At 36.9% G+C, this 26,722-nt stretch overlaps 1 protein-coding gene across 13 annotated transcripts in view; it reads right to left on the bottom strand.

Annotated features, from left to right (window-relative positions):
- Positions 1-26,722, bottom strand: part of ASG3 (SNF2 domain-containing protein / helicase domain-containing protein) — a 53,624-nt gene that overhangs the window by 12,959 nt on the left and 13,943 nt on the right. For 9 of the 13 annotated variants that reach the window (XR_016514823.1, XM_090293861.1, XM_090293858.1 and 6 more), the window contains 7 exons: positions 17,222-17,402; positions 11,554-11,689; positions 11,334-11,451; positions 10,993-11,082; positions 5,707-5,814; positions 5,429-5,632; positions 25-150 (listed from right to left, as the gene is read on the bottom strand). Coding sequence is in view for 10 of the 13 variants with exons in the window: in XM_090293861.1 (XP_090149987.1) it covers positions 25-150; positions 5,429-5,632; positions 5,707-5,814; positions 10,993-11,082; positions 11,334-11,451; positions 11,554-11,689; positions 17,222-17,402 (963 nt within the window). In the remaining 3 variants the exon portion in view is untranslated. Of the gene's footprint in view, positions 1-24; positions 151-4,023; positions 4,153-5,428; positions 5,633-5,706; positions 5,815-10,992; positions 11,083-11,333; positions 11,452-11,553; positions 11,690-17,221; positions 17,403-17,938; positions 18,077-25,647; positions 25,743-26,722 lie in introns of those variants that run through there. The other 4 variants (XR_016514824.1, XR_016514825.1, XM_090293860.1 and 1 more) reach the window with 3 other exon arrangements.

The raw sequence follows: 26,722 nt of genomic DNA, 5'->3' as shown, positions 1-26,722 counted from the left end.
AACTTATAACAAACACAAACATACTTCCTCTACTGTCTTCTCTGTAACAAGGTTTATGCACAACACATGGTTCATCTGGCCAATTCTATGTGCTCTCTGCAGAGCTTGCTTGTCCACCTGAGGATTCCAATCTTGTTCGTAGAATATAACCTAGAGAATGACATGAAATAGTAAATTGTCACATATTTTAAACTTGCAGATGATAACTTAAACTTACAATGCTAAACCAGTCAGTTAAAGAAACAAGAGTCCTATTCCGATGAATTTGATGGTTCACTTAAAAGGTTACTTTTCATTCTCCCATATTTCTGGGATGGTTTCCAAACATGCTAGTGCATATCACAACCATATGTTCACCTCTAAGATGACAAACATGAAATTCATGTTTAAGAAAATAACAAGACAATAGGTCTGGTTGGAAGAGCTTATTTGCAATGTTTTAAAAAACGGTCCACCATGTTAAGAACCAAAACAAATAGTAGGAAAAAGTTATGAACATTTTTAATATCCTCTCTTAACCCAAGCATGACCAAGTAATAACAAAAACAAAAATGACAAACAGATAACATATTCAATGCTCCTTATAGGATGGAAATGTAAATGATAGCAGAAAAAATTACTGAGAGCACAGACCGACCCTACACCCAGTCTTACACTCCTTACCACCTTAATAACCAATCATGGATATATAACTGGTTGTAAAAATAAGTTTTGACTACTGGTTTTATTCATCAATAATTGTGTTTTTTTTATTAAAATCAATTTTAAAGGTTGAAACTATTTTTTAAAGTCCAAAATAACTTATTAATTTCAATATACAACCAGTTTTCATAACCAGCTATAATTTGGTTCAAATAACCATTTGTTATATGAGACTAATTTTAACCATTCAAAATTAATCACTTGAAAAGGGTTAGCTATATGAGAAGAAAAAGATCTTGATTGAATTAAATCAATGTAAATCAGTACAAGAGGATATATAGAGAACTCTACCCTTTACAGTAATGACATGCATACTGAAGCTTCTTCTATTTTTTCCTTAATGAAGTGTCTATCTATTTCTATATGTTTTGTTTTATGCGCAATGTCTATTGCTGACTATTATCACAAAAGAGCGGTCCCTCCAAATTAATCTTCAAGCCATCTAACATCATTTTTAGCCACAATAGCTCACATAACTCTTGTGCCATGGACCTGAATTCTGATTCAACTGATGATCTTGCTATCACATTTTGCTTCTCCATGTCACTAAGTTCCCACCTAAAAAAGTACAATATGCAGTTGTTGATCTTTTATCAACAAGAGAACCTTGTTAACTCTTTTCATTCAAATTCCTGGACTAGTCTCTGCTTCGATTCCTCCTTCTCTCTCTTTCATCATTTCTAGTCATTATAATATCACCAACTTAAACTTAAAGAACCGTTACCTCCTCTTTCCCTGAACATTTAGTGAACAAAGTGTGATCTCCTTGACTATTTTTGTAGCTAAATTCCTTCATAGATTTCGTGAAACTTCCAAACCAAACTCTAGGAGACTGTTTCCTTCCATAAAGAGCCCTCCGCAGTTTACACACTTTATTTTTTTCTATCTCCTTCAAACCCAGATAGAATATTCATGTAGATTTCTTCTTCTAGGTCTCCATGGAGAAAGACATTTTTATCATCATATTGTAGAATTTTTTGATCAAAATGGGCAGCTAAGGAAAAAAATAATCCCTACCGTATTCATCTTAGCAACTAGTGCAAAAGTCTCTTGATAGTCTATTCCATAAGCTTGAGTGTATCCCTTGCCGACCAACTTTGATTTGTACCTTTGAATAGACCCATCCACCTTATATTTTAATTTGAATATCCATTCGCAACCAACAATATTATTTACTTTTCTTTGGGTTTGTCAACAATTTTGCAAGTACTATTCTTTCCCAATGCAGCCTTCTCCACTTTCATGGCATCTCTCCATTCTTTCTTTGTCAAAGCTTCAGTAACAGTGTTAGGGACAACAATAAAATTCAAACCAACAATGAATCTCATATGGCTCATCAGTAATCTATCAAGCGAAGCATAAATTGATAAAGAATAATGAGGTTGTTCTGTCCAGTTTCTGGTACCTTTTCTTATGGGTATTGACAGATCAGGGTCATTTGGAGAGTTGAGAGTGTCCTTAGTTTCTAGTTCAACATTGTCTATAGGTTTAGGTTCAGAACTTGGAATGGATTCATGGACATGCCACATGTCTTGAATACTCTTCCTTGGGTAGATGTCGTTGAATCTTGGAAAACTTATAGGTACTAACTCTTGAGGTTGAATTTCTAACTGCTGCAGTATTTTCTGATTGCATTCAGTAGTATCAATGATATTATTGTTTCAGTTTATAAGTCGTAGGTTCATTTTTGGAGGGTTTAGTTCGAGTATATGACATAACAAACGGTTTCAAGGTGGTCGCACAATCTTCAGAAAGAACTTCTTGGGAACCAGCATTGGAGGAAAAAGATTTAGTTTTAGTGAAGGTGACACTAATGAAGATATATAGTTTTTTAAATGAAGGGATATTTTTTTTTTTTATCAGCAAAGAATGAAATTAAATTAAGAGGGATACAAAAGGGGTATCCCAACCCTTTTACATAACCAAACCACATTAAGAATCTCCAAGAATAAAGAGATGAACAAACACCCCAGAAGCAATAGATAGATAATGTTTGCTGCATAAGCTAGACATCCTATTCCAGCTAGCACCGTGCTAGTATTGGAATGCTATAAGCACTGCAAACTGCAGCTACAAAACCATCAAAATACACCAAAATATTGGTTATCTTCACCACCTCATTGACATTCCTTCTACCCAGCTTGCAATGGCACGATTGTCGCACTTGTCAAAGAATTAATCACTTAAATGCAGCATCTTCCATTCACTCCTTTTTGGACTTTGGCTTCCCCCTGTTTGCTCCTTTTAAGCTCACTTTTATCAGAAACCAACTTCCTACTTGCCAGGGTCCATCTCGCACTTAGATTGGTTGGAGTTTACAACTTCGACTTACATCCCCCAACATGTCTGAATCCCCACCACAACCTCTACTGCTACCATCCACATGAGAGACCACTAGTTGATAAGCAAACACACTTGGGATTTCCACACCAACCAAAACACCACATAAAAAACACAGTTTTTGTTTCCTGCAAAAAGAACCCTGAACCAGCATACACCCTGCCTTTATTGGTCTGTTATAAGACACATCAAAACAGAATCCTCCATCATGTCCTTTAAATGAAGGGATATAATGTAACACTTGTAGCGTGTTTGACTTGCAAAATAACCAAGAAAGAGACATCTCACAAGTCGAGGATCAAGTTTATCTCCATTTTGGTTGTGGCCATTTGAGATCTCGATGTGAGGGAAAAAAAATTTAGGGTTTCAAGAGAACTTTTGTTCTCTATTATATCTGAAGGAAGTCTATTTACCATATATGTAGCAGTGAGGACAACTTCTACTCAATTTTTTGGAACTTTCCCTTGGAAGAGGAGTGCTCTGATGTGTTAAGCAAGTGCCTATTTTTCCTCTTTGCCTCTACCTTCTGTTGAGGAGTAAACACATGAAGTGTCATGAATAATCCCTTTGGATTGCAAATAAGTAGACGCAATTTGGTTGCAATAATCCCTAGCATTGTCAAACCTAAATCTTTTTATGTTGACCCTGAATTGATTTTGAATCATTGAATGAAAAAAGGGAATACATAGTGCTCACATCAGATTTTTGTCTAAGCACGTAGAGACAAGTAATCATAGTGTAGTCATCAATAAAGATTACAAATCAACGCGCCTCACAGATATTAGGTATAGTAGATGGTCCCCATATATCACTACAAATTAATTGGAAAGGTTGTGAGCTTCTATTATTGCTAATAAGAAAAAATACACGAGTGTGTTTAGGTAACTCACAAGCCTTACAATGCAGGATTGAGGTATCTAGATGGGGAACATAATTTATAAAACAGGAAATTAGGGATGTTCTAAGCAACAGTGGCATAACCAAAGAGTGTCTTTATTTGATGTGTTGAGTAGAGACATGGGTTGGTCAGCTTTGGATTCTTGAGATGGTCTAGGTAGTGAAGTCCATTTATTTCCTTAGCAAGTCCAATCCTCCTCCCGAGTCCTGCTCCTGGAAAACCCACAAAGATGGAGAAAATATTGCAAAGCAATTGAGATCATGTTAGTTTTTTACGGAAATAAGATTTTTCAAGTGTTCCTAGTAAGTCTTTCAATCTTTTTATCTCCGCGATATTGAATCCTCCCTCTATTGACTTTGGATGAGACATCATAGAGATACAGCAAATCAGCAACTGAGTGTTTAATGGGTGATTTTACAAAGAGAAAACAACAATAATTAAGGTTGCACACTCTTGAAGATAAAATGGCAATGAAGGCTATAAGTGGTAATAACCAAGAGCTCTCATACTGTGTGAAAAATATGTAGATAGTAAGAAATAATTATTGCATTACTTTTCTTGACCTCAAAAAGAAACAATACATTGATATTTAAAGCAAGAACAAAATCCTAATAAAAGGAAATAAATCTCCAGACAAATAAATCTAGAGCAAATTCTACCAAATAAACTCCTAATCTCAATCCCTTAATTTTAGGGATTTCTTACAAACAAATATATATTTATTGTACAGTAAATGTGCCATATTTACACCTATATTTCAACAAACTCTAAGGTAGAGGTCATTTCTCTAGTCTTCTTAGGTTGATCCTGGCTTTGAAGCTGAGCTTATAGGATAGCTAGTCCGAAGGGCTGGAATTCCGTTTGGATTGAAACATTATTTGCTCACTGTACATTCTTTCAGTAATAATACGTTGGTACCTTGGAGGTTGAGGAACAAATGGCACAGTGCCAAATGCCAATACATTTGGTAAAAGGGATAAAGTTTAGAATTTTCCATATTTTTTAAGGTAATGAGTATGCCAATAGTTTAGCTAACCGTGGTATTAGGAATTTAGTTTTCGTTTGGTGGAAGGGTGTTCATAGTGGCTTTGGTTTGATCTCGCAGTTATATTTTTCCCTTTCCTTTTTATTAATAATATAAGGAATTTTTCATATGATTGATAGAGGTTGTGATGCTAGTTTATATAGGATTATAACTTGATAGTGATAAAATAGCATTCTTTACCTTGATTTAAAAAAAATCTATATGAACGACATATATATTCAGTCAAGACGAATCAAAATTCACAGCCATGAAGACCCCATGGACTGTCATATTTAGATGCAAAAAGAAGACAGCAACCAGGGACAGAAGTCAATTAAACAAATAGAAACCATAGAAAGAACCATCATTTTATACACATACAATATTTCTTTTAGAAAAAGAAAGTAAATAAATCAGTAATCAGGTTCCAATTCGAAGTAGGTTGAAAGATTCTCAGAACTCACAGTATCAGCAGCTACAAGATTCAAACCAACTCCCCCTGCTCGTGTTGAGATCATAAACACAAACGCTCCATTTTGGTCAGCTTCAGAAGTCAAGCATGTATTAACTGATGTGCCACTGAAACTTCTTATAGCAGCAAAGCGCTCCTCAGCCCTAATTGATCCATCAAGACGCTCATAAGAATACTTCCGCAACTCCAGAAAATCCTATATGAGAATAAAAAAAATTCATCAATATAGTCCTGTAACTAATATAAGGCACTTAACCCCGGTAGTCTTACTTGCAAAATATCAAGTGTATGGGTCATCTGAGCAAAAAGAAGAACACGGTGTCCAGAATAATGTAATTTCTGAAGAAGTTGGTCCAGAATAAGTAGTTTACCACTGGCCTGAAAGAGCAAAAAGCAATGTGGAAAACATGAATTATACTGCATGAGCTAAGTGATATAATGAATAAAACCCTAGGGTTGTCAGAACTATTATTGTCTCTTTCAGAATGAACTAGCTATTACATAGAAAGAAAATCAATGTTTTAGTTCCTGCCTTTTGACCTAGTATACAGATAGGACAGTTTATTCTTGTTGAAAAACAAGTTTTTCAAAGAGAACCTGTTAGAGACCCAAAAAGTAGAAGAATAAACAGCAAAATGACAGAATATATGTATTATTTCATAAAGGAAAACAAAAATACAGCAGGATGCTGATTCCTACTGCTGAACAACAAGCTCCTCCAGTTAGGATAGCACCTCTAGGCCATAACAGATTTCCACATTAACTTATCCTCACTCCTCACTTCCTCCCCATATGTTACACCCTTTGCCACCTCAGCATTTCTCCTCTCATACAATCTCCAAAACTTGGGCCTACTTTCAAAGTCCAAGCCCACATTCCTAGTCGTTCTGTTTTAGTTTGCTTGAATATTTAAGCTCGAGTCGTCTTAAGTCTAGCATAGGATTTTAGTATTTTATAACTTTCATCAGCAGTACTATTCTCGATATACTTGGTTGTTCTTAAGGAGATCACTCTAAGTTGTTTTCCATATTTCAGTTCATTTATAATGAAGTTTAAAATTTGGTGGTTCTATTTGTACTTCTCATAATGATAATGTTCGTGAGAAATTCCTAGATGCACTTACTGTATTGAGAATGAATCATGTTCAAGAGAATTGCTTCTCTCTACACGGCTTTCCTGACAAGGCAGCCAATATCTCTAAAACTGAAGCTGCTAAACCCAAATTCTCTAATGAAGAATATCTGAGGTTGAAATCTAATAACTTGGCACAATCATTTGCAAATCCCAACTTGTCAAAAGCTTGCATCTCATAATCCATGGAAAGTCAAAGCACATGGATAATTGACTCAGGTACTTCTCTCTTATCAAATTTCTAGTAATACCTCTTTGTTCTCCTCCCTTCCTTTTCCAAAAAATCCTCATTTCATAACTTTATTCAATGATTCTAAAATTTCTCCCCAGGGAGTTGGTCAAGTTTTCATTTCTCCTTCCTTAAAATTTGTTCTTTTTGTTCCTGCTTGCTCTTTCAATCTTATCACTTTAAGTCAAGTAACCAAGTTTTTAAATTGTTCAACCACCAATTCCTTTCTAGAGGTTTATACTATTTTGAAAACTAATCCTCATGTGTCCTTTTTTGCATCTTATCCTCCAAAACTTTTACATGATCGTATCGAACATCCTCACTTGTCAAATTTGTTTTAAAAAAAATACTCCTTGATCTGAGTTGACTTCAGACATTAGAATGAGTCGTGTCAACTACAAAAACATTTCACATCATTTTCTAAAAAGTCTGAATCAAGATATAATTCTGTATTTTCTATCATTTCATTCATGCTCGGTTGGGTCATCCTAGTCTTGCCAAGATGCAGCAGCTTGTTCCAAGTTTGTCTAATGTGTCTACTTTATCGTGTGAGTCATGTCAGTTAGGGAAGCACAGTCATAGTTCTTTTTCTAGTAGTGTCTCACAACGTGCTTCATCTCCTTTTGCCTTAGTTCACGCTGACATTTCGGGACCAAGTCGTATTAAGTCTAACTTAGGATTTCAGTATTTTGTTACTTTTATTGATAATATTCAAGATGTACTTGGGTATTCTTAATGAAAAACCGTTATGAGTTGTTTTCTATATATCAAATATTTTACAATGAAATTAAAAATCCATTTGGAATTTCCATTCAAATTTTGCGCAGTGATAATGGACGTGACTATCTTTCTCATTCTTTTAAAAATTTTATGGCTTCTCATGGTATTCTTCATCAAACTTCATGTGCTTATACACCTCAACAAAATAGTGTAGCTGAGCGCAAGAATAGACATCTTGTTGAAACAACTCGTACTATTATAATCAATGGTGATGTTCCTCAGCGTTTTTGGGGTGATGTTCTTAGTGCATGTTATCTCATTAATCGCATGCGATCTTCAGTTTTAGATAACAAAATTCTTCATTCTATTTTATTTCCACATGACCTTCTCCACTCTTTACCTCCCAAAGTTTTTGGGTCCACATGCTTTGTTCATAATTTTAGTCCTGGTCTTGATAAATTATCTCTTAAGTCACACAAATGTGTCTTTTTAGGGTTCACTAGATCACAAAAAGGATAAAAATGTTTCTCACCTTCTTTAAACCGTTATTTTATTTCAGCATATGTCACTTTAAGTCTTGTCCTTCTCCTTCAATGTCTTCATCTAATGAAGCTAATATTCCTCTTGTTGTGCCTAGTGCACCTAACGATTCACCATCGCCATCAACTCTTCAAGTGTATAGTCGTCGTCAAACGTCTCATCGTCCATCATTTGACTCTATTCTAGTGCCAACACCTCATCCCCCTCCGGCTCCGATAGTTGAACTTCCGACAATTGAACCTGATCTTCTTATTGCTATCCGTAAAGGTATACGTTCTACCTGTAATCCCTCTCCACATTATATTGCTTTGAGTTACCATAGACTATCTCAACCCTTTTATACTTGTCTTTCGTCTATTTCTTCTGTATCCATTCCAAATTTGCAGGTGATGCCTTAGCTCATCCTGTCTGGCGTCAGGCCATGCTTGATGAAATGAATGCACTTCAGAATAATGAAACTTGGGAACTTGTTCCTCTACCATCTAGGAAATCTGTTGTTGGTTGCAGGTGGATTTTTGCTATCAAAGTTGGTTCTGAGGGTACTATTGATAGTCTCAAAGCTCGTCTTGTGGCTAAGGGTTATATCCAAATTTTTGGTTTAGACTATGGTGATACTTTTTCTCCAGTGGCAAAGATGGCTTTTGTTCGCTTATTCATAGCTATGGCTGCTATTCAACAATGACCTCTTTATCAAATGGATGTCAAAAATGCTCTTCTTAATGGGGATTTGCAGGGAGAGATTTCTATGGAGCAACCTCCCAGTTTTGTTGCTCAGGGGGAGTCTTCTGGATTGGTATGTTGTCTTCGCAAATCCTTATATGGCCTCAAGCAATCTCCTAGGGCTTGGTTTGGAAAATTTAGCAATGTTGTTCAACAGTTTGGTATGACTCGCAGTGAAGCAGATCATTTAGTTTTTTATCGTCACTCTAGTGTTGGGTGTATCTATCTTGTAGTATATGTTGATGACATTGTTCTTACAGGCAATGATCACCATGGTATCTCACAAGTAAAACAACACCTTCAGACCAAGATCTTGGCAAACTCAGATATTTCTTGGGGATTGAGGTAGCACAATCCAATATTGGTATTGTTATCTCTCAAAGAAAACACGCATTGGATATTTTGGAGGAAATTGGGTTGATGAATTAGAAATCTGTTGATACTCCCATGGATCCCAATGTCAAGCTTCTACCCAATCAGGGGGAGCCTCTTTTAGATCCTGAGAAGTACAGGACATTAGTTGGAAAATTGAACTATCTCACTATTACTCATCCTGATATTTCCTTTGCAAGTAGTGTGGTGAGTCAATTTCTTAATTCTCCATGTGAAGATCATTGGAATGCAGTCATTCGTATAGTGAAGTACATTAAAGGCTCTCCTGGAAAAGATTTGTTATATGGTCATAATAACCATACTAAAGTCGTTTGTTATTCAGATGCTGATTGGCAGGATCTTCATCTGATAGAAGATCAACTTCCGGTTATTGTGTGTCCATTGGTGATAACTTGATCTCTTGGAAGAGCAAGAAACAAAGTGTTGTGGCAAGATCTAGTGCAGAAACAGAATAGAGAGCTATGGCCTCGGCTACTTGTGAGCTTATTTGGCTTAAACAGTTACTTAAAGAATTGCAATTTGGAGAGGTCACTCAAATGACATTTATATGTGATAATCAGGCTGCTCTTCATATTAGCTCAAATCCAGTTTTTCATGAAAGGAGCAAAGAAACATATTCAAATTGAAAGTCATTTCATTCGAGAAAAAATTCTATGACTGAGTTTGTTAATTCAAATAATCAATTAGCAGATATTTTTACTAAACCCTTACGAGGGCGTAGGATTGATTACATTTGTAACAAACTAGGTATATATGATCTATATGCACGAGCTTGAGGGGGAGTGTTAGATATTATTATATATAATTAGATATTATTATATCTTATGAGATATTATACATATTGTTAGATATTTCATATTTATGTAATGGGATTAGCTCATATGTTTTTATTCTTATATAAACATAACCCTATGTGTTCAATATACGCAAGGAATTTACCCTATTCTTTATTTTTCTTTAATTAAAGAAATATTTGGCTAAGTAAATAAAAATGGTCCCTAATCTTAGTAGTCTTCAAATATTAGAATGTGAGGCATGTCAACTAGGAAAACTGTTAGATCTTTTTATCCTAAAAAGTCTTAATCAAGAAATTTTTTTGTTTTTCTATCATCCATTCTGATATTTGGGGGTCGAATTGTGTCTCATCTTTTGGTTTTAGGTGTTTTGTTAGTTTTATTGATGAATATTCAAAATGTATTTGGGTTTATCTTATGAAAGACCGTTCTAAACTTTTGTCTATCTTTACATTCTTTTTTAATGAAATCAAAAATCAATTTGACAAAGTAATTAAAATTTTACGGAGTGACAGTGCCAAAGACTAATTCTCTAATTTCTCTGCTCTTTTGAGTTCAAATGTCATTTTACATCAGTCTACTCGTCGTCACGCATCTCAACAAAATGATATTGCAGAGAGAAAAAATAGATACTTGGTTGACACTGTTCATACCTTATTGCTTGGTGCCAATACACCTATCCATCATTGAGGCGATACTATTTTAAATGCTTGTTTTCTTATTAACAGAATGGCATCCTTTTCTCTCAACAATTAGATTCCTTATTCCAATACAACTACTTCCTACCTTTATTTAATACCTATTCTAAAAATATTTAACAAAGACTTTCAACTAAATACATTGACTAGAGAAAATATTTATCTATTTATTCAAATTTCTAATTTCCCTCCAAAGTGGGACATACACACTAACAAGAAATTTAGAGTTCAATAATGAACAAAAATAGCAGTCATCTAACCAGAACCAATATGACTTAACAACTCAAGATATGTCCCAAGGTATCAAGTATAAAATAAGAGTGGTAGTTACCTGAACCAGATGTTCTCCTTCTTCGTAAGGTTCAGGCTCAATACCTGGAAAGAGATAAGGATGGCTGCATGCTTTTCTTAGTTGTATCACCTATATATGTGAATCAAATTTTCCATAAATGTGAATGGAACAAGCAAAAGATAATACCAAAGTATACATACTTTACAAATGGTACTCATTATTTTTACTTACTAGTGCTAAAATTATTAGTTAGATAATTACAAAAAAATCAAGGGCAAGTTTGAATTTAATTAACATCAACATGTAATTTGAAATGCACCCCAAAAATAGTTGAACAAAAAAACTAGCTAAATGAAATGTTCAAATCAAGCTTGACTAACAATATTCTGTAGTGACTGATGATTTGAGGTTCCAGAGGATAGTGCAAGTAGCTTATGGAGTTCTTTCCTCAATATTGATGCATAGACCTTTTTTTGGAGAATGACAAGGGGAAGTAACCTGTTGGATACAATTGTAATATTCAAAACAACTTCGTAATTATAGCTGAAATTGTAATAAAATGTTCAAAGTAGTCTCCATGTAGAATAAGATACAACTTACACAACTGTCTCAGTAAGAGGTGGTAGCACTAAATTTCCACACTCGATAAGCTTTGACTTGGTACGCCGAAGCATAAAGGCTCCCACTACACTTCTTAAAATTCTAAGCCTCTCCTTTACCTTTGGAGCATTATGAACTGTTTAGAAACAAAACTCCATTCAGTAGAAAGGGATTAAAGAAGTTTATTTTATTCACTTATAATGTTTAAACTTTTGCATCATCCTAGGGTACGCAACAAGAAACATTCTATCTTATGTTAGCAAGAATGGAAAAGCTAGCAAGGAAAATTTAAAATTCCCTACAGCCTTTAGAAATATTATATCACTACTTAAGGATTATTGAAAACAAATTTAACAAAAATTAAATTATGTATTGATGAAATTTTATTTACAAAAGCTATAAACTATAGAATCTGAACTAGTTCATTTATAACAACTTGACAATGGGAGTTGTAACTATTAAGAAGTGGATTGTGGACTTTAAACCTAACTCAACCTTATAAAATCAGCTTATAAGGTGAGGTTTGCACCCACTTATATACTATGAAATGTCCTTATCTCTAGTTGATGTGGGATCTCCAACACAGATCCCTCACGCCGAGACCCTCCAACTCGTGTGTGAGACTATATATTACGGGTGGTCCAATAGTGGGTGGCCTGATAAGCCTAACAAACAATCGTTAGGATAGACTCTAAATGACTCTGATACCATATTAAGGAAGTAGACGTTAAGCCTAACTCAACCTTATAAAACGAGCTTAAAAAGTAAGGTTTGCACCCACTTATATACTATGAAATGTCCTAATCCCTAGTCGATGTGAGATCTCCAACACACACCCCTCACGCCGAGGTTGCCAACTTGTATATGGGACTATATATTGAAGGGTGGTCTAATAGTGGGTGGTCTGACAAGCCCAACAAACTCTCATTAAGATAGGCTCGAAATGGCTCTGATACCATATTAAGAAGTGGACTTTAAGCCTAACACAACCTTATAAGCCGGCTTTAGAAAGTCGAGTAACACACCTTCTCATGACGAGGAATGAACATTTCAAGCGTGTGATTAGATATTTATGGGTCGTCTAACATGCGTCTCATAAAGGTGGCATAATAATTCCAAAGAACTTGAACCTCTCAAAATCAGTTTGTAAGGTGAGGATTGTCCTCACTTATATACTATAAATTCAGAAGCGACATCACACGCCATTCAACTGTTGCGCTGCACTAGGCGTGTGTTCTCACATGCCGAATTCCAATGGTCAGAATCTTCCCAGATCACCATTGTTCGACTCGCTGGATCCTTTTGAGCCCATTTCCATCCTTTATTCTTTGTTCTAGGACCTTTCGGTGAGTCTTCTAGTGTTAAACACGATTTCTCACATTTCAAACCCTAGGTTTCGCTCTCTAGAAACCCTTGATTGTTTGTTGTTCTTCTCTGTTGTATTATAGACTATGTTAAGAATTTGTTGAGTCTTCTACAATGATATCTACTCATGAAAACAGAAGTCGTGGCACTAGAGGAGGGCGTGGTGATAGAGAATGTCCTCAATGCACATATTGTAAAAGACTAGGTCACACCCAAGAGAACTGTTACTCTTTACATGGCTTTCCTAATAAGACAGCTAACATTTCCAAACTTGGAAGGTTATGAGCCAAAGTTCTCTAGTGAAGAATATCAAAAATATTTAAGGTTCAAATCCAACATCGTAGCCAAATCATTTACAACTCTCAACTTGTCAACAGCTTACATTCACAATGTGTGAATTCAAAATCCATGGATAATTGACTCAAGTGCATCTAATCATATTTCTAGTAATATCTCTTTGTTCTTTTCTCTATCTTTTTCTATAATACTTCATTTCATAACGCTGACCAACGAATCTAAAGTAGTTTCCCAAAGAACTGGTGAAATTTCTCTTTCTCCATCTTTAATCTTAGAATTTATTCTCTTTGTTCCTGCATCTCCCTTTAGTCTAATTTCTTTAAGCCAGTTAACTAAATCATTGAATTATTCAGTAACTTTTGATGCAAACTCTTTGTTCTACAAGAACGTGATACGGGTCGGATGATTGGCGGAGGACATGAATCTAAAGGCCTATACTACCTAGGTGCTTGCTCATTTATATCTTGTCTTGCATTCTCATCTCCTAAATTGATACATGAACACTTAGGTGATCCTTTTTTGTCAAAATTAAAAAAGATGGTTCTTGAACATGATAGTCTCCAAACTTTGGAATGTAAATCATGTCAATTAAAAAAACATGACAGGTCTTTTTTCCTAAACATTTTGAATCTATATGTAACTTTGTTTTTCTATCATCCATTCTGACATTTGGCGACCAAGTCGTGTGTCATCTTTTAGTTTTATATATTTGGTTACTTTCATTTATGAGTTTTCTAGATGCACTACAATTTATTAATGAAAAATAGTTCTAAAGTTTTGTATACTTTACTTCTTTCCTTAATGAAATCAGAAATTAGCTTGGAAAGTTAATCAAAGTCTTATGAAGCAATAACGTTAAAAAATACTTTTCCTCTAATTTATCTAAACTCCTAAAGCTCACAACATTTTACATCAGTCTACTTGCCCTCACACACCTCAACATAACGATATAGCAAAAAGATCAAATGGACATCTAGTTGAAACTACTTGTACCTTATTGTTAGATGCAAATATGTTTATTCATCATTGGGGTGATATTATCCTAATTGCTTGTTTCCTCAGTAACAGAATGCCTTCTTCACTTGAAAATAAAGTCCTCTACTTCATTTTATTTACAAAAAACCCTTCTTTCATATCACTCCACGTGCTTTTGGTTGTGTATGTTTTGTCCATGATAACTCTCTAGGTTTACATAAACCGTCATCTGGACTATCAAATGTCTTCTTAAGTTGTTCTCCATTTCAAAAAAGGATATCGATGTTACTCTCCTAAAACCAAGTACTACATGTCTGCCAATGTCACAATTTTTGAACCAACTCTCTTCTTCCCTCCCCTTCTACACACAGTTCCAATTCTCTGCAACATGTCCTACCTATGCCCTTAGCTGAGTTTTTTGGTCATTCTGCACCCAAGACCCAGAATACCATAAAAAATCCTCGAAAACAATCTTCGCCACATTTTATTACCTATCAACACAAAAACCAAATGGCCAGTCCAATACCACAAGGTGAGTTCTCTTCAGCAGGTTCTTTCCAATCATCACCTAATACTACAACTCTTGATCATGATGACTCGAGTTGGCCCATTTCCATTCGCAAAGGTACTTAATCTACCTGTAATCCTCAAACTATTTACAATTTTCTTAGCTACCACATGTTGTCACCTTATTTTTCCTTTGTCTTTTTTGTTATAGTAGGTTTTCAAAGGGTATTTGCCATTAAGGTTGGACCTAACGACCAAGTTGATCGCCTCAAAGCTCAATTGGTGGCTAAAGAATATACTCCAATTGATGGGCTTGACTACAGTGATACTTCTTCTCCAGTGGCCAAAGTTACTATTGTCAAACTTTTCCTTCCCATGGCAGCCATTCCTAATTGGCCCCTTCACTGATTAGATATTTTTTCTACTAACTCAATCAAGAAAAAGAAATCCACATGGAGCAACCTCCTGGTTTTGTTGCTCACGGGGAGTATGGTTTGGTTTATAAGTTGTGTCGCTCTCTCTATGTTCTCAAGCAATCTCCACAGACTTGGTTTGGGATGTTCAACCACATTATCCATTCCTTTGGCATGAAACACGGTGAGGCAAACCATTATGTTTTCTATTGTCACACCTTCCTTGGAAAATGTGTATTTAATAGTGTATGGTGACATGTTATGTACTCATTTTTAGACCCAGGGTCTTGGAAATCTCATTTTTTGGTTATAAAAGTAGCCCAATCAAAGGAATGAGTTGTAAACTCTCAAAAGAAATATGCTCTTAACATCCTAAAAGTGACAAGTATGATTGATTGTAAACCAGTGGATTGTCCCATGGATCCAAATCAGAAATTAGTGAGCAGTTCTTTGATCCAAAAAGATATAGAAGACTGGTTGGAAAACTTATTTATCTTATTATTACTAGACCAAATATTCTTATGCAATTGGTATTGTGAGTCAATTCATGCATAATCCTTGTAATGATCACTGGAATGGTGTCATCTGTATTCTAAGATATCTCAAAAAACCTCTAGAACAGTGCTCCTATCGACAAAAGGTATACTACAGGATATTGTGTTTTGCTTGGAGGAAATATTATCTCTTGGAAATGCAAGAAACAAAATGTTGTTGCTCTATCATCAGATGAAATTGAGTATAGATGATACAACCCAACTCGACAAGCAGATGACTAAGGACGCAACAGAAACTTCACAACTAGGTCAGTCATCTCAGCATATAAGAACAAGTCCCACCAAACCTCAGAAGAGCCTCAGTAGAAAAAGAACCAGACATGGAAAAGAATATCAATTATTTTTCTTCTGATCTTTCTACTAGACAAACTCAAGGAAATACATTAGGCTAACTTTGGGCCCCAATTAGAAGAATAAGCTGGAATAGGGTGTACTTAGTATAATTTGAGCTTGTGCCAAACCCAACTACACCTCCATGTGCTGCCCCATGTTCACTTTTTTAACCTACCTTCTAGAAACCATCCATATGGTGCGGCATTAGCTAGGCTATACCTAGTTTCTATAAGTCTCGCCATAGTTCCGCCCCTACCCCTCTCACTCTTGTTCTCCAAGGCAATCTCTCCTATAAATAGAGTGTCTTGCCTCTTGTATTCACACGTTGAAATTGAATATAAAAGAAACTTTGTTTGAGTGTTTAGTCAGTATTTTCTCCTAAATTGTGGGTCTTATTTTGTGAGAGTATACTCCAAGTGGCGACTCTTCATCACTCCAAGTGGCGTGTTCATTCCATCAATTCCATAAGCTTCCTCGTCTTTCACCTTTCCTTTATTCCTTACACCTATTATCATTTCTATTTGCTTATTTGCACATCATTTTCTATTCGATCATCAACTTGTTTCCTTCCATCTTATGTTATTTTAATTCCACAATTCATCATCTTCACGATAATATTGAGTTTTCTCTTTTTCCCTCTAGAAGATAACCTTCACACTTACTTGACGACTTGATTAAGTTCGTGTCTAGTGGCAATCTTCTTTAAGCTTCTTGCCAATTCTGTTAATTCAAAAAGCTTAAACAAAAGTGAAACCTCTAAAATGTACCAATCTAAAATCAACTCGCATCAATAGAGGAATAGTATCCCTCACTTGTGAACTTATATGGGTAAAACATTTGCTCCAAGAATTAGATTTTTGTGAGATTCACCCGATTAAGATGGATTTTGACAACCAAGTTGCTCTCCACATTGCTTCCTAGTTATAGTTTTTCATATTCCCCTCTTTTACCTTTCATACATTATATCTCATGTATCCAAAGTTATTATAAATATGAGATTCTAAGAGAGGGAACGTCACTATCTCAAATTCATTCTAATTCTTTTGTATTTTTCTCAAGTATCTAATCAAGATTGTACAAGGAAATATTGAATGCAACACAAATCAAGGGATTATAACACTACCTAATAGAAGAACCAAAGAGCACTAAGATTCCATCATCGTAAAGCAAACTTCTAGAAGAACCAAAATAACTCAATACAATCATAAATTAAATTAAAATTACCTGATGAAAGATCACTGATGTCCTTAAACGTAGAAAGGAACTGATCCAATGTACCAAAGACAGAAGGCATGCAAAAACACATCAATGCCCACAGTTCAGATAGATTATTTTGAATGGGTGTGCCAGTCATCAACAATCGCCTTGGCATTAGGTAGCGATCTTTGAGAACATTAAATAGAACCTGTTAATGTTTGACAATTTTAGCAAGTACCAATAATCTCAAAGAATGAACACAACATTGTTTAAATTTCACCATTCAACTATCTGAAATTTATGATTTACATGATTGCATCCTAAACAATTAAGAACATGAAATGGATTGTATATATTTATGTAAAACTAAATACTAATCGTTTTGCTATACTTGGCGTCTCATCTATCACATTTTCATATTATAACAATTGATCATATAAATTCCCAAAGATAAATTGTATAACATATAGGCAAAGTTCCCCTTATCTCACTCACTTTAATAGACACACAAACACTTTGTTGTGTAATTAGGAGATAATTATTCCATAATTAGTGCAGATTCTGTTTTCTATTTATTAAGACAAATTTGATATTTTTTGGTGATTTGATTCAATTTGTATAGTTTTAATTACTTATTATATCTTGCTTTGATTACCTATTATTTCTTTTCTTAATCTGATTGTATATAATTTATAAATTTAGACCATAGTCTGCATTTTTTTTGGACTGCCTTATAGTTGCTACCTTTTTTTCGAACAGCCTTCATTGCTGCAGCCTTTTTTTCCATTGACCGCCACCTTTCACCGTTGACAGCCCACTGCCATCGTTGACCGCCGCTGACCGCCACTGGAAAAATATTTCAACGATTTTTGTGAACATAACCGCTCCCATTATCACACGATTTCGCCAATCTGCAAAACTCAGTCGGTTTTGTGCTCTCATGGACTCCCTTAGTAAAACATCTAGCTCTAGTTCTTTAATCATAACTAAAACATTGTATTCCTTTTATTTTTCATCCTACACTATTTTATCTAGTAACCAACATATTACTATTGCTAATGGTTCCAATATCCACATTCCTGGTTGTGATAACATCCACCTTTTCTTATGGCAACCGTCCAGCCACACACAACCACAGAATAAGAAGGATGAAGACATAGAGTCTGTTTATGGACTTACTTGCAAATATGGGCCTAATAGGACTTTTGTTTATCTTTGTAGGCCTAATCAAAAGAGGACAACTCTAGAATAAAGGAATGTACAGAGCATATTCAAGAAGACCTCCAAGTCATCAAAACATGAATTAGAGCTTTGGTCAAAAGAACAAAAGAACGCTAAGTTCAAGCAAGCTTCCGCAACTCACTTTCATTCCATCATCCATCAAAAGCCAAGAAACTACACAAGCATGGAGAAGAAGTCCATAATTTAACCTTCCTTTTTTTTTTAAAATGTGTTTCATGTTCCCAAACTATCTAATAACCTCTTTGTTTATTCATAAGGTAGCCCAAGATTTAAATTGTACAGATGTATTTTTTTATTCCCATTGTGTTTTCCTGAATCCAGCCACAGCGAAGACGATTGGAACTGTTAAAGAGTAAGGTGGGTTATACTACTTATAGCAAGAAGAAAATAAAGAGTGTGCTACATTTAAGGCACCCACTTCTAATCTTCAGCCAAACCCTTAATCTTGGTAATCCTCTCAGATATGGTTTCAACACAAACGTCTTGGTCATCCTCTATTATCGGAAGGTCTTTATTTTCTATTTTCTTTACAAAAGTGTTTGTTAAATCCTTTCATTGTGATTTATGCCAGTTTCCTAAACACCATCGGACAACCTTTCTTACTAAGAATGATAGAAACTCTAAATCTTTGATCTTATTCATTAAGATGTATGGGGACCTTCACCTATTCCTAATATCTTGGGTGCAAAATGGTTTGTTTCATTTATTCATGATTGTACTCAATTTATCTGGATATTCCTCATGATAGATAAGTGTGAAGTTTTTCACTTGTTTGTCAATTTTTACCGAATGGTTCGAACACAATTTACACAAATTGGAAGCCCAACTAAGAGATTGTGTTCTGATAATAAAAGAGAATATGTGAACCAAAATGTTTCCAAGTTCCTAAGGAAAATGGAGTTATTCATGAAGTAACATGTGGGAACACTCCTCAACAAAATAGGGTGGTAAAAAGGAAAAATCGTCATCTCCTTTAGGTTACTACAGTTTTACTCTTACATAAATCTGTTCCAAGATCTTATTGAGGGAAGAGTCCTGACTGCTACTTATTTAATCAATAGATTACCTTCTCGAGTTGTAGACGGTGTTAGCCGTGTTCAGCTTATGACCACATTTTATGCTTCTATTCCATTATGACTAGTCGTCAGAGTTGTGTCTTTGGTTGTCCTGTTTTTGTCCATGTACATAGTCCTTATCGGGGTAAGTTAGATACTCGGGCCATCAAATGTGTCTTCATCGGTTATGCCTCAACAAAAAGGAGTACAAATCTTATTACCCTCAAAGTTGTAAAGTTTATGTCTCCAAGGATATCACCTTTCATGAAATGGAGTCCTTCTTTCCAAGTTCTCAACTTCAGGGGGAGAGTATTCAAGAAGCCGAGGTCCTTGACTTATCACCTTTTCCTTAAAGAATTTCACTCTTATGGAGGATGACAAAAACCCTGCGCTAGCACCGTTACCAGAGAAGAATAATAAGGACAAATATTTTAGGAAGCAAAGGTAAAAAGAACCCATCCTGGTCGAACAACCGTTATCAGAGAAGAATAATAAGGACAAATATTTTAGGAAGCGAATGCAAAAAGAACCCATCCTGGTCGAACAACTTCAATTGTCCAAACTAGAGGTAGGAACTCATACCCATGAGACTTTTGAGGACACCTTATATACCGCTTTTGAACCTAACCTAGAAGATTTACGTATTGCCTTGAGAAAAGAAAAAAAATATTGTGCCAAATATCCTATATCCCAATTTGTGTCTACAGAAAAAACTTTTTATGCAACACTGGAGTTTTCTTTCAGTTATTGATTCTATAAGAATCTCTACATCAGTACAAGAAACATTAAAAGATGAGAATTGGGTTTGAGCCATTAATGAAGAAATGGGTGCATTAGAAAGGAATGACACTTGGGAGGTTGTAGAGAGACGAAAGGATAAGAAGGAAGTAGGTTGCAGTTAGGATATACACAGTTAAGTATCGGTCTGATGGCACACTAGATCGGTATAAGACAAGGTTGGATGCAAAAGGTACCCAAACTTATGGCATCAATTATGAAGAGACTTTTTCTCCAGTGGCAAAAATAAATACAATCACGATTTTCCTCTCCTTAGCAATGCACCTTGCTTGGGAAATGCATCAATTTGTTGTTAAAGTTGCCTTCTTGCATGGAAGCTTGGAGGAAGAAGTGTGCATGCAGATTCCACCTAGTTATGGTGCCACTAATGAAGGGAATAAGTTTTGTAGACTTAAGAAGGTCTAGTATGGTCTATAACAATCACCTCGTGCTTGGTTTGGAAGGTTTACTCATGCTATCTGTTAGATATTATTAGATATTATTATAAATAATTAGATATTATTTGATATTATAAGATATTATAGATATTGTTATATATCTCATATTTATGTAATGGGCTTAGCCCATATGTTTCTTTTCCTATATAAACATAACTCTATGTGTTCAATATACACAAGAGATTTACCCTATTCTTTCTTTTCTTTAATATGGTATCTAGAGCATAAGGTTAGGGTTTAGGGTTCAATTTTTATTGGTGAACCCACTATTCATTGGAATTTTCCAGCCACCGCCTCACTGTCTCGCCGGAGCTGCCACTACCTCGCCGGAGCCGCCGTCGGAATCTCGCCGGAGACGTCGCCGGAATCTCATTGGAGCCTCCGCTGGAGACGCTACCAGAATCATTGTTGGAGCCTTCATCTTTGTTGCTGCCGCCAATTAACCAGTGATTGGATTTGTCCTTATCTTCTACGGCTTCTTCCACTTCCACTGCCACTATGGCTTCTTCCGCAGTCATTATGCCAGATCCATCTATTTATACTAATTACTTCAATATTCATCTTTCCATTGACAAATTGGATGGAACCTGGAGTTAATGGCTTTGGTGTTAGCTATACAGCATTGGAGACCATATCTGTTGGGGCGGAAATTCACAGTATACACAGACCAGAAGAGCTTGAGGTATCTCCTGGAACAGCGGATTACCACCCAGAACCAACAAAATTGGTTAGCCAAATTACTGGGGTATGACTTTGACATTGTGTATAAACCTGGAGCGTCTAATAGAGTGGTAGACGCATTGTCACGAAGATGGGAGGAAGAGGAAGAAGGAACGGCGGAAATCAAGGTCTTGTCCAAACCTTATTGGACGGACGTGGAAGTAGTGGAAGAAGAAAATCAACGATACCCGGTGTTAAAGAAGATTATGGAGGAGTTAAAAATCAATCCGGAGACACACGGAAATTACACCCTAGAGAATGGAAGATTACATTATAAGGGGCGGATGGTGATATCAGCGTCGTCTAGTTGGATACCCAGGCTATTGCACGAGTTTCACACTACTCCGTTAGGGGGACACGCGGGCATTTTTCGCACGTATAGGAGAATAGGTCAGTCTCTACATTGGATGGGCATGAAAAAATCTGTCAATGGGTATGTCCAAGCGTGTGGGGTGTGCCAACAAAATAAATATCAAACGTGCTCGCCTCAAGGCCTACTTCAACCACTGCCGATTCCGAAAACAGTGTGGGAAGAGATAAGCATGGACTTCATTATTAGACTTCCTAAATCAGGTGGCAAGGACGCAATCTTGGTGGTAGTAAACCGTCTAAGCAAGTATGGACACTTCATTGCGTTGAAACACCCGTATTCGGCAAGAACCATCGCGGAGGTATTTGTGAAAGAGATAGTACGACTACATGGTATCCCATCGTCGATTGTGAGTGACACGGATTCAACCTTTTTAAGCTTGTTTTGGAAAGAGTTGTTTAAGCTGCAGGGGACGACGTTGAAGATGAGCACGGCGTATCATCCCGAAACGGATGGTCAAACCGAAGTCTTGAACAGAACATTAGAGACGTACCTACGGTGTTTTAGTTCAAAACAACCAAAGTTGTGGGCGAGGTTCCTTCCATGGGCGGAGTATTGGTATAACACTAGCTTTCACGGGGCGACGCAATGCACACCCTTTGAAGTAGTGTATGGTCGGCCATCCCCCTCATTAGCGCGCTTTGTGCCAGGAGAAACTATGGTGGAAGCAGTGGAGCAGGATTTGAGGGACCGGGATGAGGCCTTAGACCAGCTTAAATTTCATCTAAGGAGGGCACAGGTTCGAATGTCTCATTTTGCCAACTGCCATAGACGACCATCTCCAATTAAAATAGGAGATATGGTTTACTTGAAGATTCGGCCTCATAAGCAGTTGTCTATGCCCACTCGACTGCATCCAAAATTGGCAGCCAAATACTATGGGCCTTTTCCAGTTATAGCGGCAGTGGGGTCGGTGGCTTTTAAACTCCAATTACCGGACGCGGCTCGAATACATCCGGTGTTCCATGTATCCCAACTAAAGCTAGCTATAGGGTCGCACGAAATACAACCGGAATTACCGAAAGAGTTGCAAGGGCAGGTGGGCGGTTGTTATCCAACAGAGATCTTAGATAGACGGGAGCGAGTCGTCCACGGCACAAACATTCCGCAGATTCTCGTGAGCTGGAATGAGGGGGATAAGGACGCGGCGACATGGGAAGACGTGAAGATCATCCAGGACCAGTTTCCCGAATTCAACCTTGAGGACAAGGTTGTTCTGTCCGAAGGGAGTAATGTTAGGACACAACTTAAGGGAAATAAAGAGAGAGTGTGGAAAGTATATCAGAGGAGAAGTAGAGGGTAGGTGGCTGTTAGCGGTTAGGAAGGGTTGGTCTTTAAATACCAACCGGTTTGGGGAAAGGGTTGGTTTTTGTAAAGTCAGCTTGTTAACAGGGTCATTCCTGTGGAGAAGGAAAACTTGTTTCCTTGATTGTTTTCAAATACAGTGTACATTTCTAATAATAGGGAGGTCTTTCAGTAATTCTATCTGTGCCTTTGTGGTGTCTTTGTGTGTGATTTCTGGGTACGTAACAGCCCATTGCAGGTAGTTGTGTCCATCAAGACGATAGTTGCCTTGCAACACCTGCAGATCATTGGGGCTAAGAGGGGTTGTCTTTCCTTCCAACATCAATAAGAGTTGGCAGCAATGAGACAAAATTGATTGGGCTTAGCAGATCGGTAAAAATCCGATGGTGGTCTTATTAAAAAAACTTGCCGAAAAAGTTTTTGGCGGCGACAGTCGGCGGTCAACGGTGCAAGGTGGTGGTCAACGAAGAAAAAAACAGTTGCAGCAATGAGGTTGCCCAAGAAAATAATTTCAACAATGAAGGATGCGAGAAAAAAATAATTGCAACAATGAAGGCTGCCTAAAATTAAATTAATTGCAGAAGCAGAGTCTCCAGATCCAGAGCTCTGATACCGAGTTGAAAGAAATAGATGGAATGTATTTTTTGAGATGTGTTTACAAATGTGATTATAGTCTAAATTTATAGACTATTTACAACCTAATTAAGGAAAGAAATAATAGGTAATTAAAGCTATGCAAATCAAATCAAGTCACAGAAAGATATTAAATTGGTCTTAATAAATAGATAATGGAATTTACACTTAATTATGGAATAATTATTTCCTAATTGTAACAGTCCTCTACCGAGTTTGTTGATTCTTTGAAATGTGATATATGTCAACTGTCAAAGCATCATCGTGCATCTTATATCATATATGGTAAAGTAGTAATTTCCCATTTAACTTTATTCACTTTGATGTTGGGGGACTTATTTTAGAATCTATTTCTGGAACAAAATTGTTTGTTGATTTCACGTGTACATACATTGTGAAAAATAAATGAGGTCTTTCAAATTTTTGTTAATTTTTTCCGTCTGGTCCAAAATCAAGAATGGTTCTTAATATGTAAAGCAAGAAGTCTCCAAATTTGTTTTGTGATGGTATTGTTAATGAACTAACACGTGTTAACACTCCATAACAAAATGGAGTTGCAGAAAGAAAAAATCATCATTTTCTAAAGGTAGCAAAAGCCCTCCTTTTCCAAATGTTTGTTACTAGAACCTATTGGGCAGAAGTTATGTTAACTACTACATGGCTTATCAAGTTAGCCACTTGTATCTTAAATTGCGTTACTCCTATGATGTCCTTTTTGTCTTTTGTTCCCTCTACTCTTTTAATGTCAAGTCTACCTTAGTTGAGTATTTAATTATGTTTTTGTTCACTCTAAAAAGCCTAATTGCAGTAGATTAGATTCTAGAGCTCGTTAATGTATATTTATTGTTTATCCTCCTAAAAAAATGTACAAAAGTTATCATCCTAAGAGTCATCATGTCTATATCACCATGGATGTCACCTTTCAACAGAATCCATTTTTGTCAGCCCTAAGCTCTAGGGGGAGAAAACACTTAATCCGGGGGATGTCTCCTTTTTGTCATTACCATATTTATCTTTGCTTGATGGTCAAGATCCAAGTAATGATGCCGCCACAAATGGGATCGAACCAACCTACAGGAAAAAGTGACGACCCACTTTGACTTTGGAGCAAAAGTTGTCTGACTTGGATGTGAGGATCCCTAAAGGCAACAGTGACAAGGTCAGTGTCTAATATTAATCCTTTTTGCTAAGAAAAGGTAGAAGAGCATGTGTTACCATGGTTATCAAACTTGCGAGTCAACTCGTTGACTCATCTGAGTTTACGTATCTACTTGGTCCTACCGAGTTAACTCGGTAGTAGACTCGCTTTTTGAGTAAACTCGGCAGACTCAGCGTAAACTCAGTGAAATCGGAGCAGAATCGCGACTCTAGTCCGAGTTGGCGAGTTCAACTAGGTTTTCTTTTTAACCCAAAACGGTGTCGTTCTGAATAGGGAAATTAAATGAAACCAACTGACCTTAGGGTTTCGCGTTTCATCTTCATTTGCATTTGCTTCTTTTGTGGACTGCGTCTGCTTCTGTGGAGTGAGGCGTCGAGCGGAGCGTTCGCGGGTTGCAGGTGGTTTGTCGGTGGTTGCGGGTTGCAGGTGGTTTGTCGGTGGTTGCGGGTTTTAGGTGGTTCGTGCGATTGTCGTTCATCATATAAGGGTATAGATGGGTGGTGTGAAATTAGGGTAGGGAAGGGATTAGGGTTCTGTTTTTTTTTTCTTGGGCTGCAGAATAGAAGATGGGCTCCAAATTGGTTTTTTTTTTAATTAAGCTGCAGAATGAAGTCTGTTTTTTTTAATTGGGAATAGTTGCTGCAAATTTTTTTTTTTGGCAGAAATTGAATTTGGAGGACTAAATGTAGTTATTTACACTATTAATTTTTTTTAATACAAAAGTAAACTCTTACGAGTTTATGAGTCTACGGAGCTCTCACGAGTCTACATAGACTCGCGAGTTTGACAACTGATCCTGCCTGTTGACCAGAACGTTGGAACCTGCCTCGTCAAAGGATCGACTTGTGCACCGCTTCGAACCTCCGTCCTTCTTCAAAATCTACCTCAAGAACCTGCAAAAGAACAGAGCGGCGCCGCTGCGGCCGATCGCACTCCAACGCCCAAGTCAGTGACCAAACCACCAAATACTAAGAGCAAGAACACACAAGAAATCTCAAGGAACCATGCAATGTTCTCTCTCACAGTCAGCTCTAGAACTCGCAAGCGTAAAGAGTATAATCTGAACGTGTGTACCTCAGAAAGTTCGTTGAGAACTCTTATATACCTGGTCACTTTCTCTCTCCTGGCAGTTACAGACCTGGGACACGTGGCTCGCATCCAGTCGTACACGTGCCATCATCTGGAGCCTCCTTGACTTGGGCGCTGCTTCTGACTCCCTTTTTGGCTAAGTTATTTATGCATGGTACTGCCCAGTGCATAGCTAACTTGGGAGCGCGATCTTTACTGGAACAGGCGAGTTAGGGTGCTATCGTACACCTTCCCTGTGGTCTCGCCGGCCGCCTTCATAATCTGCTCCACCTTCATCTCTGGCAATGTGCTTGCTCCGGCGATCTCCAATCGCTTGGTCGCCTGAGTTTACCTTCAACTGGGCGATCGCCTGGTATGCTGGAGATCGGAACACGCCAACTTAATAACTGGCGACTTCACGAGCCCCCCGACTTCCTTCTCTTCTGCCAACCTGGCGCTCGTCAACACGCCTACACTGTAGCTTGGTGCCACGTCATCACTTCCGACTACCAGGACGGTACAACAACCATATGTGTTACATATCCTATTTCTCAATGTGTTGGAACTTACAATCTTTCTAATAAAAATTAAAGCTTTATTGTTACTATTGATGCTATAAAAATTCCTACTTCAATCCAAGAAGCCATGAGAAGTGAACATTGGACTCAATTTATAAGAGAGGAGATAGATGCATTAGAAAGAAACTCATCATGGGAGGTTGTTGACAAACCAAGAAAAACA

This window comes from Phaseolus vulgaris, chromosome 8, assembly GCF_051622355.1.
Source record: "Phaseolus vulgaris cultivar YP4 chromosome 8, ASM5162235v1, whole genome shotgun sequence".
In the NCBI taxonomy this organism is placed as follows: Eukaryota; Viridiplantae; Streptophyta; class Magnoliopsida; order Fabales; family Fabaceae; genus Phaseolus; species Phaseolus vulgaris.
This window is presented reverse-complemented; position numbering and strand designations above follow the sequence as displayed.